Raw genomic sequence first — 15572 nt, 5'->3', positions numbered from 1 at the left:
ATTGTGGCACGATTTTGTCGCAACTTTTAGTAGAGACAATAAGTACTGGTAAATTAAGGGGAATCGGGGTTGGGCGTTTGGTCGTTTTTATTATAAGTGAGAAAAAGTAGAGTTTTAGTAAATAGCCCTCTAGAATGATGTATCTGCCATCAAAACATTACTCAGCAAAGCACTCCGCAACCTGGCTGCCCTCACTGTGCAGAACCTTTGATAGGAAATAATTGTGCCCCGTAGTGCTCTACCAGTTCTGCCTGGGGGCATAGTAAATGCTCCCCAGTGTTTGCAAGAATGGAACCCTTTGGTTTATTCTCTGTGTATTCCTTCTAGTTTTTGAAACAACCAAATTATTGAAACATCTTTTCATGTATTCCTATTCTGCCAGTGTATTCAACCAGGTAGTGGTGATTGTGATAACAGGTGTTTGCTTTGGTCTAAAAGCATGCATTTCTTATATAGAATTTCCCAAAGTATGTTCTTAGCTTGACTATTTTGAAAACCTATACTTGTATGTTTCAGACTAAATTAAAGACCTGCTAGTGTTGAACAATATTCCTCAGATGTTAGAAATATGAAGTAAATGTTAGCAGCCTTTACATCAAAAGAAACACAAGACAGCTGTCATGAGTGTAAGTGGCTCTTGTACAGATTGAGTAATATAAATTGAATTTGTCCTGTATGGCTACATAAGAGAGATGACACAGATATTAGCTACGTGCTAAGACTTTTTATCAAAGATATTCCGCTCTGGACTGTAATAAAATAAGTAATAAAATAATAATAAATAAATAATAAAATAAGTGTATCTCCCTATTCAGCCTGCTTCAAAAGCATCTGCCATCAGTCAGTCTGAGCAATTTTATTAGGGAACGATTCAGCAGTCTGTTATGTAGAAATGGCTATTCTATGGCAATCAATCACAAAACCACCTTCTTTTTGTCACAAATGTTGCAGCATATGAAGACACTGTTTGCAAAGTTTCTTATTTTAGACTCCTATCTTTCTAATTGTTTTGGTCAGTGCAATATGAAAATAAGATCCTTTTTGAGCAATTACTTGTGAGGGAAGAACCAACCATGAAGGCAGAGATCCAGTTATTTTTGATTTTCTTTTTAATTTTTGTTTGTCATTTGAGCCAATCAGTTTAATCCTCACACAGACCTAATTTGATTGGTTGATTTATACGGTGTATATGATGTTTAAAAATTTTAATATTTAAAAGGGGTCCATATTTGCAGGCAGGAGGGCAAAGATATTTAGCACCTGGTTCATATATACATGTATGTATAGCAAGCAATTACAGTAAAAACAATTTATGAATCAATGTTATCAACTTTGTTGGCTTTTCATGTTTTTAAGCTTCTTTTGTCAGCAAAATCACCATCGAAAGGCTTCATGAGAAAAGAAGATTTGAAATATTTTGTATGTGCCAATATGTTGTTTAGTAATGATCAAACATCTATCTCCAAGACAAAATATTATAAACTCTCTTTGATAATCCAGCTGTTTTACAACAAATGTATCACATGTTGCAGTTGCACCAGAATTGTCAGCTTCTGAAATTGTTTAATTGTACAAAAGGATGGAAAGGCGGCATTCCGGTAAAAAGAAAAGGTGGTTTATTGAAACAGGTCACAAACCAACATCACCTGACGTGTTTCGGGAGCAAATCCCTTAAATTGAAATTGTTTACCTGTGTTTGATCTTCAATTTGTGCAGCTTTTTTGAACCTGTTACTGTACAGCGAGACAAACTGATAGGTGAGAGATTTGCTTACTTACTCCCAAAGCTCATTGAGTGTCAGAAGTCCCCTTCCATGGAATACTGACCAATCTTATCCAAGCAAAGATCTCTGAAGAGTAGAGTTCCTTCAGGAACACCAAAAGTCATCTGCAGTAAAAGGTTCCTTTAGTTAGTTAGGATTTCAACAGTGGGTTGTAGTACATTTGATTGATTTGGATTTGAATAAAGCATATGATAGAGTGACCCACCAACAATTGCTTTTTAATGGTCTTAGTAAAGTGGTGTCTACATGGACAAGAAACTGGCTTAAGGATCATGTATAGAGGGTGGTTGTTAATGGTATATTCCTTATTTGGAGTAAGGTTCCTAGTGGGGCCTAAAGGGTTTTGTATTGGGTCCAAAAAATATTCAACTTATTTAACAAATAATGACTTAGCGGAGGGTATTGTAAGTAATAATAGAAAAAATGCAGCCCAAATAATTCCATCCAGGATGTGGCAGCCTCACAGCAAGATCTTGACAGATCTGGGCAGCTAAGTGGCAGATGTAATTCAGTGTTGATAAATGTAAGGTTAAGCACCTGGGATGTAAAAATATCCAAGCCAATTATTTCCTTAATGGGACTGCACTAGGCAAATCTATAATGGAAAAGGACCTTGGAGTCCTTGTAGATAATAGACTTGGCTGTAGCTAATAATGACAGACAGCAGTAGCCAGGGCAAACAAGATTTTGAGCTGTATTAAAAGGGGCATAGATTTGCGAGAGGAGGGGGTTATTCTTCCACTGTATAGAGCACTGGTAAGTCTAAATCTAGAATATGATATGTAGCTTTGGTCTCCAGTGCTCAAACGGGATATGTTTGTATTAGAGAGAGTCAGAAAAGGGCAACTTAGCTAGTAAAGGGTATGGGATGTCTGATGGGGGAATGTAATAAAAGTCAGTAATGGAAAAACTATTTACAATGTGAAAAGTTATGCCTTTGCGCGAAAAAAAATTGTTTTGCGCAAATTTAATATAGCTTTCGCAAACCCAGAAACTGTTTAGCGACCACTTCTGACAGTGGAAGACCGTTTGCGGAATTTATAGTTTGCACCAATGCGCAGTCAATGTAATAAAACTACTTATGAAAAAAGTTGTTACTTTTGCTCCAAAAGATTACGACACCTTCAAGCACTTCTTAAGAGTGCGCAATTAAAATTCGCAATGCACAATAAAAATTCGCAATGCAATAACAGTTTAAGGAACTATATTACATTGCGAGATGTGGATTTTTAGTCTTATTGGTGCAAATTGTTGTTCTCTTTGCGACTTTAATTACATTCCCCCCTGAATGTTTAAAAACTTCACTAACTAATAAATTACCTCTGTCAACAGAGAGCAGTTATCAAGCAACCATTGGTTAGACCCCTGTTCTAATATGAAACAAAAGGCAAAGAATTACAGTGGAACAATTAATAGTACGATTCATTCATCATATTAGCCACGCCAGTGTCCGTTTTTTTGGACGCCGGCGTTCGTTTTTGGTGAAATTGCGCCAGCGTCCAAAAAACGGACGCTTGTGTGCTTTTTTTTTGATTCCGACGAATTTTCGCGCATCGTGGGAATTCGCACCTGATGATTAAATTCGCCCATCACTATTTGTAACTTAAAACCCATATTTCTGAAGATATATGCACTTGAGCAGATACTAAATTACTAACAAAAAAGGGGACCAAGGGTTTTGGATTCAACCAGCCCTCCCCACCCTCTTTTGTTTGCTTGTAGTTAATATGGCTAGATCAGTTTCACTTCTATTGAACTAATATATAACTTAGCCTTTGAGTAATCCCACATAGTGTATCTGCATATTCTGCTTTTTAGTTACTCTGTAACTCACCACTGATTCTTATTCCAATATAACCTTTTTTCCAAAATCTGGCTGAGCCCATGATTTGAAGTGTTATAAAAAGCTGAGTGGTGCATTGTGAAATGTATCTCGTACAGCTGCCGGAACTTGCTTGTTGTACGCAGTGGGGGGAAAATGTTCAACATTAGGAGAAGTGTCAAATGTGAAAAGTTTTGCAAAGGTTTTGCGTAGGTGCCGCCAAATTGTCTTCATTGAGAAAGCGAATTTAAGTGTCTGTTTCAAAACCATTTTATAATGCACAAAAAGGAAAGGCAAGAAATGCATTCTGACATTTTGTTCAATCTCCACGATGAAAGCTTTTTCTTTCCCAGTGCTAATGTTATGTTGCAGAATATCACAGAAGAAATGATACTCGCTCTTTTACATACTCCGATGCTTAACTGGAAGAAAAAGACTTGTTCACCCATTAAAGATATTATTTCATTAGTATTCTGGTCTAATGCCACAGTGCCAACGTCTTACAATGCAGAGCTTTTAAGCAGACAGTTCAAACATCTGAATTACCACTTTGTACAGAAAGTAATATTTTTCTTAAATTTATTGCACTCTCTGCCACCTAGCAATTATTTCCAAATGCCGGCATACCGCGGCATGATGTAGTGCTCACTTTGATGTTTCTTCATATTGTTGTTGACTGTTGCACAATTTCCAAAATATTATTAAAAATAGGATCTGTGACAAGTGTACTCCATAAGCATAGTGTGGCATTTAGATGAAGAGAAGCAGAAAATGATTGTTGCTGTGTTTGTGAGCTGAATCTGAATGAAGTGGGGTTTATAGCTGATACTGAGTCAATAAAATGTTCATCTTAAAATGGTTGTATATGCAGCAACTTTAATAGGATCAGATTTATACGTGAATGTTGTTTAAATTAGGAAGGTCCCCTGTACTAGCTTCATTTTTTTCAGATGTATAATTATTTCCGGCAGTGTTACCTTGTAGTTGCACTGCAGGTGAAGTAAAGTAATGGAAGGTTCAAAGCGTGTTACAGCTTTAGTAACCCAAAAACTCGAAAAGCATACAACTGATTGGTTGCTATTGGTAATTAGACCTATACAAACTGCATTTTTTAGTAAATGACTAGTGATGGGCGAATTTATTGGGCAGGCGCTAATTCGCTGCAAATTCTTGCAATTCGCCGCCGGCGAATAAATTCGCAAAGCCGCCGAGAAAATTTGATAGCGGAAATTCACCAGCTTCAAAAAAAGTGGACGCTGGTGTCAGTTTTTTTGGATGCCGGCGCATTTTTGATGATGAATGTGCGTCTGCATCCAAAAAACGGGCACCGGCTTCCAAAAAACGATGTTTTGCAAATTTTTTGCAGTTTCGCAAATTTTGCTGGAAATTCACGAACTTTGCGGCGAGCGAAATGCCCCAAATTCGTCCATCAATATAAATGACGTAGATTTTGTAGCCTTGTCGAAACTACAGTTGCCATCTGTCTGTTTTGGAAGGGCTGCCCGTGACAAAACTGCCTGTCTGGGTTTCTCAGGACATCCTGAAATTAACACATCAGCCAATCTCCCCCATGATATTTTCAACCTGCCTCTGCAACCTCACTACAATATCATCACCCCACCCTGTGAAATCATCACCCCTCCAGCCACCCAGAGTAAGTGGTAGAGAGAGGTGGCAACACTAGTCCAAACTAGTGTTATCATAAGTTATCATATGTTGTTTCAAATTAATAAATCTGTGCCTTTATGATATATAGTGATTGCTTCACCAAACAACTTGCGAATTTCGTACGGGAATTTTGATGCACGAATCAATTTTGACACACACGTCAATTCTGACACTTGCATCAATTTTGACGACAGCGTTAAAGTCAATGGGCGCCCGAATAATGTTGATGCATGGCGGTTTTGACGCAAGCAACTTTTCCGACCAGTTTTAAAGAGGAAAACACTTTTTTTTTCGGTGGAAAATAAAACTCAAATTTTTCGTGATTTATTAAACTCCGATATTGCTAAAAGTCCAAATAAAAAATACTTCATCTCAAATCTGCTGAGGTTATGTTGAAGTCAACAGCAGTGGTCTCTTTCACAATTGGAAGATGTGGTCGGTGCTGAATTTGTACAATAAACCAAATAATTCATGGTTTTTGTGCAATAATTAGAAAAAAATGTAAGTTTTGGGGTGTCGAATCCAAAAAAATCATACAATTCGGATTTTATCAAGTCTTTTCTCGTACTAGATTTTTTTTAGTTAATTTACTGAAAAAAAGTGGATGGGAGTTTGGTCGAAGTGGTTTTAAGAAAATAAAATGATATTGACCCCTAAGTAGGGATGCACCGAATCCAGGATTCGGTTCAGGATTAGCATATGCAAATTAGGGTTCGCGAAGGATTCAGGGGTTCGCCCCCTAAGACTACTAAATCTTAAAGATTTATTGCTCTTAAAAATAAAAAAATAAAAATATTTTAAATAAACCCAGTATGATAGTTTTGCCACCAATTTGGATTTGTGCAGCTTATTTGGGATCAAGTACTGTTTTATTATTACAGAGAAAAAGGAAATCATTTTCAAAAATTAGAAATATTTGGTTTAAATGGACCATCCCAAAATTCCGAGCTTGCTGGATCAGGTGCTGTGCAAATGAGGCACTGAGCAGGTTACCAGGCGTGGCAATAAGCTGCTCCTGGTACCTTTAATAGTCAAATTTCTGATTTTTAAACTGGAAACTCAGTTTTTCTAGTATTAGAGAGTGCAATTGCATTCATGGGGCGGGGGCGGGGGGCTGCATTACAGACCTCAGACACAGTTGTGGTTTCCAGATAATGGATCCCAAACCTGCATTAGAAAGAAATGTAAGATTATAAGGCCAGGCAAACAATGAATTATTGTAGCATATTTACATGCGGTGCAGCGGATCTCGAACATCATGATTGGTCAGTAAAAGGTTAATGTGTATTTAATCGCAGGAAATAATGTTTTTATTAAGATACATCTAACTTTTCTCATTAACAAATAAAATCTAATCTAGAAGTATTTGCTAACAGCACAAATTCATGTCCATGCATTAAAGAATATTGCAAACACAAATCATGAGAATTCCAATAATGTGCTGTTGTGAAGTTAGAAATGTGAACATTGTTTTTCTTAAAGTGATACCGACACTAAAAAACAAATTTTTTTTAATATGAATGTACATTGTGGGGGTTATTTATCAAGCTCCGAATATCCAAACCTCGAATAATTTGTAGTTTTCAGAGCAAGCTTTATTAAAGTCCGATGGTCTAAAAACTCCGAATCCAAAACCCCGGCATCTAAAAGCTCTCAAGGTTCTGTATAAGTCAATGGGGAAGGTCCCAGAGTCTGTGCTGATGTCCATACCGATAACCGATGATGTTGGGGATTCGGAGCAAAAAACTCAGAAAACTCAGGAAAACTCCGAACAATTCAGAGTTTTTAGGGAAAGCTCAGAAGTTTTCATAAATAAGGTCCATTCGGTAATACGGAGTTGCTTGAAGCTGGACATTCGAAATACTGAGATAAATTCAGACCTTGATAAATAACCCCCTAAAAGTTACCTATAGGTCATGTTGATCATTTTTTTGCGGAGAGGTTTGTTTTTGTAAGTTATTATTAGTTGAAATTTCTAAGCCTGACTGTTTCGTCAACCTGACTGTCCCATCTCAGCCTGTCAGTTAGAAATGGCCGAACGCGTTTTGTGACTGTTAGGGCACTTTCTCATATATGAGTAAGTGCCCTAACAGGCACGAAACATGTTAGGCCATTTTCTACTATGTCCTAATAAATATTCTTGCATCTTTTTAAAAATCTTGTTTTTGGAGGGACTCACAACTATTGTTGCAATTTCAAAGTTATAAGTAGCCTTCAAAAGCAATATTATGATAGATGTAAAAAATGTATTTCCTGCGTCAATATCTCTTTAATACATATGATTAGCAGATTTACCATCCACCATGCAGAGTCACGGTCCCATGCATGGGTATGTGGTTCCATTATTTTATAAGCAAAACAACGATGGAGGGCAGGGGCAAAATACAATATATGTACAGTATTTGTTATGTTGCAATTACATATTTGTATTGCCCTGAAACTGAAATATTATCTATGCCTTTAATATACACCACATTTTTTTTTTTTTTTAATCGGAGTTGTATAACATTTCTGAAACACTCTAGTTTCCTTTTAAATCTTCCATTTTGGTCAATGCATTTTCTTCTTAATTGCCAATCTTTAATAAGTGATCTAACTGATGTGTTTGACTTCAGGCTTGCTCCTCAAGGGATAAAAATCTACTAGCTGTGAAATTAGAGCTAACCGGGGCAAATTAACTCCTATATTTCCTTTTTTAATTTTGTCAGCAGTTGCTGTTTCCCATGAGTGACACATGAACCTATTGTACACAGTAAAATTAATAAGATCTCTCCAAGCATGAGGTGTTGTGCTCAGAACAAGGGAGGCTGTGCCACAATATGACCTTAATTTTAAATGCTTTGTTGAATTAATTATGGGTAATTACTCTTCTTAATATCAAGTAGCGTGTTGTATAGTGAGACTATTGTTTCATGTAACTAAGCCACTGAAAATCAGACACAAACTCAAATTTAGAAATTTTTGTTGCATGGATGATTAATAATGTCATCTTCTTTTTGTGTTTTCATTTTTTTTATTGTTGTATTCTTCAAACATGATTACTGTAACATTTTGTAATACCGAAATAATATCATGACAGGTTGCTGGCTATTCTTCAGTCAGATTACATGTTTTCTATTTAATTTAACTTTGTAAAATCTTGTTCTGCTAAACGGAGTCATGGAGTCATAATTTCTGATAGATACAGCGGTTGGATTGAAATCTGTCACTCCCAATATGAAATAACTTTACAAGTCCTGTCTTTTATCTGAATACATGCCACTGGCACTACAGGGTCCCAGGAAGGAGCACTTCTCTAAGCTCACATCACTCCTTACATAGAAAACCCATGGTCCTAAGTATTTTAGATTATATAGGTATGGGACCTGTTATCCAGAAAACTCGGGGTCTAGGGGTTTCTGGATAATGGATCTTTCTGTAATTTGGATCTTCATACCCTAAGTCTACTAGAAAAATGTTTTTTTGGCTACTTCGACCTTCGACTACGACTTTGAATCGAACGATTCAAACTAAAAATCGTTCGACTATTCCACCATTTGATAGTCGAAGTACTGCCTCTTTAAAAAAAACTTCGACCTCCTAGTTCGCCACCTAAAACCTAACGAAGTCAATGTTAGCCTATGGGGAAGGTCCCCATAGGCTTTGCTATCTTTTTTTGGTTGAAGAAAATCGGTCGATCGATGGATTAAAATCCTTCGAATCGAACGATTCTAACGATTTTTCCTTTAATCGTACGAATTGCGGTAAATCCTTCGACTTTAATATTCGAAGTCAAAGGATTTCAATTCGGCAGTCGAATATCGAGGGTTAATTAATATTTATCAAGGGTCGAAGTGAATTCTAGGGAATTTTCGAAGTAATTTTTTGGATACTTCGACCATCGAATAGGATACTACAACTGCGAATTTACTTCGAATTCGATTCAAAGTAAAATAGTTCGAATATTCGAATATTCGATAATCGAAGTACTGCCTCTTTAAAAAAAACTTTGACTTCAATACTTCGCCAAATTAAATCTGCCGAAGTGCTATGTTAGCCTATGGGGACCTTCTACAGCATTTTTATAAGTTTTTAGAAGTCGAATTAAAATCATTTGATCGTACGATAAAATTGTTGGAAACGTACGATTTTACTTCGATCGTTCGATGGCCAAATTTGGTGAAAAAAGTTCGAATTTGAATATCGAATTCGAACTTTTTTCACCAAATTTGGCCATTCGATGGTCAAATTTCAAAGTATTTTTCTAAATTCGACCCTTGATAAATCTGCCCCTAAATAAACCCAATAAGCTAGTTTTGTTTCTGATAAGAGTTATATATATATATATATATATATATATATATATATATATATATATTGTAAACCAGCACCTGGGCAGTTACTTACAGGGAAGGTGTGCACCTCTTTGGACTCTCTCTCTCTCTCTCTCTCTCTCTCTCTCTCTCTTTCTCAAAGAAAAAGGAAACCACTTTAAAAGATTTGGTTTATTTAATTATAATGAAGTCTATGGGAGACAGCCTTTTCACAATTCAGAGCTTTCTGAATTATGGGTTTCCGGATAACGGATCCCATGCCTATATATCTCATACTGTAAATTCCATATATCTGTAAGAATACCTGCAATTTGCAGATATTTGCAACCAAATAGTTAAAGCCTGCAACCTAGCTATATTCCTAAAAGAGGTAATTAATTAGACCTTTAAATCTTTATATAGACAGTTCATGCACAGATAATGAAATATAAAATTCCATATCCCTTAATAGCAATAAGCCACAAGTTTTCTATTTGGTCTTTAGTACCATAACCCTGCATGTTTTTTGAAGGCACACATCATGTTATGATAAAGGTTGAGGTGAATTCGATTGAAAACTGACCTATTCGACCAAAAAAAAAAACTTCGACTTAATTTCGGTTGGTCTTTTTGAATTCAAATTTCAAAGTTTTTTAAATTCTAAATTGGACCCTTGATAAATATGCCCCTTACTGTAACATTTAATGCATTTGCATATTTTATACTAAAAAACAGAAAGGGACGTGTAATTGACAAAATAATACAAAACATCTTAATTTTCCGTCCTCAAAGCTTGGTTCTTCTTTCTCTAATAAAGAGACTAAAATGTAAATTCATTTAGAAAATTCAATGTATTGGAGATCTGTCCAAAGTCATAAAAATTGCATTATGACATCAAGTTGTAATAAAAAAAGTAAAAAATAACTCCATTACTAGATTCTTCATGCTCTTCCTTAAATAGAACATAGCCCTTCCCTGTTAAAAATCAATATCATGGATCCCTGTCAAGCAAAGTACACGTTTCAAAATCCTTCTGTCGCCATATGTTTCTGGTCATCTCCAGTTCTCTGGTCATCTCTCACCCACATCCACTGCCATTTCCCATATCAAATTATCAATTAAATTATCACTACTTTTTTGCTGTTCTTTGCTTTTGGAACTTCATCCTTTAATTCCTCCTTAAAGGAGAACTAAACCCCCAATAATAAAAACCTCTACCCACTAAACCTACATAATCCCCCCCTCCCTGCTCCCCCCCACACATAGGTGATTACCCCTGGAAGTGCCCCTAATTCATTACTCACATATAGGTGCAGAGTAAGTAAGTGCATCAGAGCTTATGGGTGCCATCTTCTGGATCCTCTGTATTCTTTGGGAAATACCCAAATGGAAGGAAAAGGACACAAAGAATATTGTAGAGCCGGAAGAAGGCACCCATGAGCTCCGCTGTGCTTACTTACTTACTTACATGTACTTACCTATACATGATTAACGAAGGAGCACTTTCAGGAATATTCACCTATGTGGGGGGAAAGCAGTGAGGGGGGACTATGTAGGGCAGTGGGTAGGGGTTATTATTATTCGGGGGTTTAGTTCTCCTTTAAGGAACTCTACCTTAGCCTCTTCAAAACTAAACCCCTTAACTCTTGCAGCACTCACACGGTATTTGGTCCAATCTTGGCACTTATTGGCCAGCACCAAAACTTCTGGGAATAGCAGCACTGATTACCCTTATTTCTTTCTGTAAGTAATCCACCCATTTATACTGTAAAATCTGTGGTACTAGGCCCTTCTTCCCCTTTTGCCTTTTTATATTTTAATGAAATGAATTGTTTGATTGCCTGTATTATTACTGTATCATAAAAAAACAAACGGGGCTGTTTGCACTCTACACAGCAGCTGGGAATAGAACACACTTTACTCATGAGAAAACATGTCTGAACTGCCAACAAGTTGGGAGGAAGAACAGATAGAAAGGCAGATGCTAGGGAAACAATTATCAGTAGAACAGAATGACATATTTCAGTTTAACATGTAACAGTGCCATCTACTGGTCTTACACGTGGGGGCACATTTACTTAGCTCGAGTGAAGGAATAGAAAAAAAAATACGAATTGGCTACTTCGACCATTCGACTATGATTTCGAATCAAATGATTCAAACTAAAAAATCGTTAGACTATTTGACCATTCGATAGTCGAAGTACTGTCTCTTTAAAAAAAACTTCGACCCCCTACTTCTCCAAGTAAAACCTACCGAGGTGCAATGTTAGTCTATGGGGAAGGTCCCCATAGGCTTCCTAACAAATTTTGGGTTAAAGGAAAATCGTTCAATTGATGGATTAAAATCCTTCGAATCGATCAAACGTTTTTCTCCTTCGACCGTTCGATCAAACGAAATGCGGTAAATCCTTTGACTTCGATATTTGAAGTCGAAGGATATGTCTTCGACTGTCAAATATTGAGGGTTAATTAACCCTCGATATTTGACCATAAGTAAATGTGCCCCTAACAGTCAATACATAACAGAAACCCCTTAAGGTTTTGCCTATAGAGCAGGAACATAAAATATGTTGTTTTTTTCTTAATTCGTGGAGTTTGAGGTATGAAAGCAAACATTTGCTCGGTAATACAAAATGCACAACTTGCATGTGTATCTATATGTAAATAAAATTTGTGACATTAATTTTTTTGTATATTTTTGATAACATTTTGCTTTTTTTATTTTTCTTTGTCTTACTTAGATCTGTAAGTACTGGTGACTTTTATAAGCTGACTACTGCATTGCCATGGCAACAGAATGAGAAAAAAAAACATTTTCAGAAGAAGGCAGTTTACAGTTACTTCGACTAGGCCTCAACTACTCCAGATTCAGTTTAATTTGCAACCTCATAAGTCTTTAAAATGGCACACCAGTCCTTGACAGCATCTGTTCCTGCATTCTTTCTATAAATGGATCCCTGCTGAAGAAGCACTATGAACATTTTTGGCTTAAAGGCTCAAGAACATTAGTTTGAACTTGTCCTTCGCAAGGCAGAAAGATTGCATTCACAGCAACGTAAATATTTTCTTTTAACGTTATTGTACCCATAACCAAACCTAAAACTGTTTATCCGTCAGATTTGTGAGTGCGTGCTCTTCATTTCAACACAGACCAGAGATTTTCCAAGATGAAAATACAACTTGCGGCTGTAACCGACGTGTCTGAAGAACTCATGTTGTGTCCACTCAACCGAGACACTTCGAGAAATACTCGAAAGGCTTTCTTAATGAGTTCATGTTAATAAGATTACCAATCAGCATGTGACAAGAAGAAAGCAATGCAGAGCTGGAATGTTGAAATAACAGATTAAAGATACATTCACGGTGCAACTAATATGTAATAAGATGATGCTTAAACATATTGTAAGCCTGTTAGAAATAATTAGAGTACCTTAACTTCTTCCTTTCTGGGAAGCATAAAAAGTCTAGTGATACTTTGGATTTCTACCACAAAGGAATATTTGTCTGCAATTCATCACAGATCCTATACAAATTATGTACAGTTAGCTGTAGAGTACACTGCAGGCAACCTTTGCATAGGGATATTCAAGCTACATCTTTAACAGATACTAAGATTCATGCATTTTTTTTATGCTCCCTTTAATTTGTTTATGCACAGTTATTTTTATTATTATTATTATTACGCTATTATTTTCAGTTTTCAACTTTGGTTGTGAAATAACATTTAAAAAAACAACAACATGGAATTGCTTCTCCGCACCTATTTCAATATTTAATGATTAATGTCAACTAATCTCCAAAAGAAGACCTGGCAGCAACAGAGTATCATTAGAAGTCTGTGATTTATGTCTTGATGCTTGCTGTGTTCTAAAGATTGCGAGATGCTCAGTCATGAAGCATGCCAGGACTGTGGTGTGATTATTTAAGGAAGGAAGGATGCCTGGATGAGTACCATTCTACATTGGATACACACTCATATGCAAAGATTTTCAGATAAATACATTTTTGACACAGGACTTCACAGTTTTATTCCACACAAAGTGCAGATTTATCAAGGGTCGAAGTGGACAATCAAATTTTCCAATTCAAATTTTCAAGTTTTTTTTATGGCCAAAACTGTGAAATTCGACTAGGGAATTTCGAGTTTGATTTTTGAGATTTATCATACACTGGCGCTTTAAGAACTCGAATTTGATTATTTGCCACCTTGAACCTGCAGAATTGCTGTTTTAGCCTATGGAAGATGTCCTGGGATCAGTTTGGAGACATTCAAGTTTTTTTTCGAAGAAAATACTCAAATCAAATTTGATTAGAGTTTGCGGGTTGATCCTATTCATCCAAGTTCCAAAAATTTGATTTTTTTTTAATAAATTGCAATTGCTCGAATTTGGAGTTCATGGGCATTTTAAATAGCTCCCATAAACTCAAAATTTGACCCTTTATAAATCTGCCCCATAATGTAATATTGCATTTTATTTTTGATTTAGTGTTATTTTTCCATTGGTTTGCATGTCCACCTCCAATAAAGATGAGCTACATGTTGAGTAATATTCTATAAAAGTTGTTTTAGAAATAAAACTCTATTGTACACTATTCTAGAGAATAAAGTAATTATCCTAGGAAAAGGATTCAAAATGAGCATCACATAAATGTGACTAAATAATCTGACCCATTCTCTGCCAAAGAGTTTTGCAATGTATTGCAGATCTCCTTGACCTGAATTCAATTCTCCTTCATCTCAAAGTTGAACTGAATGTTTGTTGGATAGAAAGAGCAATGTATTCTCTCTCTTTGCCCACAAAGTTGCAGGCTTGTATGGTGGTTTGGGTATAATTTCTATTTTTAAGTTGATTTTTTTTCCTTTTCTCCTTGGGATGGGTGTATAATTATAGCAAGTATATAATATCAAACCACAGTATGTCACCTACGCATCTACTTAACATAAGAACAAAAATAAATATTTTTAATAGTCTTTGAAAAATAAGAAAATTATCAAGTTTAAGATATCTTTTATTCTGTGAGCATGAAAAATGGCAAAATTCTGTGTGTGTTGAGACAAGTAAATTATGTTATTGGAGCTCAAGACACATTTTTATAAAAAATATTGTGACTAGAAATAAGCAAGTCCTTTTGTCTGGATCTTAATTCTGTAAGAATCCTAGTGTTAGTGATGTGGGATGAAACCTCGTTTTCTTTTATGTTATTTTGTACTGATTTGCTACTTGTAAAGAGTCAGTGCAGGTTATATGATTCAATTCAAGCTGCAAACTGAAATCATAGAAAATATCACTCATCTCTACCATTTCTCATTAAGTTATACAAGAACTAGGAAAGAATATTAGCTAACTTCATTAGGAGTGCAAAGTTTGCACCAAGTTTAATAACCCATTGCATTTAAACAAACAGCTGCCTTAGACAAGCGGCACCAAATTCTACAGGGCCGATTTCTTAAGGATCACAATCCCGTAGAAATTTTATATCCTGATTTTTTTCAAATTAGATTCGAATATTGAAGCTATTTTGTAATTCAATGTGATTTTCAAGTCAATCAAGTTTTATTTTCACAACTTAAGGCAACCGACTTCTTGAGAATTTTTCCATAAATATTCATCAACATTCAAGAAAAACTCAATTAAGTTCAATCAAGTTTCAGAAAAGACTCAAATGAGAAAAATAGTGCATCGGTCTAAAGCTGACCACAGACGCAAAGATCCGATTGTACGAATCAACGTACGATCGGACTTCACCATCTTCCGACCTGCCACTAACCATTCCGATCAAATAAAGTAGAAAATAACAGATGAGCCGATGTTCTGCCCCAGACAGCAATCGTACGAAAGTTATGTCCGACCAAAGCTAGTGACAGTCTCCCTCTGAAAATTGTATGATCAGCAATACATGCAGAGATATTACCCGCAGCCGACAGAAATCTTTTAACCTGTCCGGTCAACCAAACGACCGCTCTCGGCCGGACGAAAAATGTCGGGACTCTCCACACACAGTCC

General features: G+C 36.1%; 1 protein-coding gene across 1 annotated transcript in view; it reads left to right on the top strand.

Moving 5' to 3' along the window:
* cdh13.S (cadherin 13 S homeolog) overlaps positions 1-13685 on the top strand; it is a 524164-nt gene extending 510479 nt beyond the window's left edge. Inside the window, exon 14 of the mRNA XM_018260586.2 lies at positions 12309-13685. Within this exon, the coding sequence (XP_018116075.2) occupies positions 12309-12316 (8 nt within the window). The 3' untranslated portion in view covers positions 12317-13685. The remainder of the gene's footprint in view (positions 1-12308) is intronic.
* Positions 13686-15572: the final 1887 nt, after the last annotated feature.

Source organism: Xenopus laevis, chromosome 4S, assembly GCF_017654675.1.
Source record: "Xenopus laevis strain J_2021 chromosome 4S, Xenopus_laevis_v10.1, whole genome shotgun sequence".
In the NCBI taxonomy this organism is placed as follows: domain Eukaryota; kingdom Metazoa; phylum Chordata; class Amphibia; order Anura; family Pipidae; genus Xenopus; species Xenopus laevis.
The sequence above is the reverse complement of the archived record's forward strand: the minus strand, read 5'-3'. Positions and strand labels throughout refer to the sequence as shown.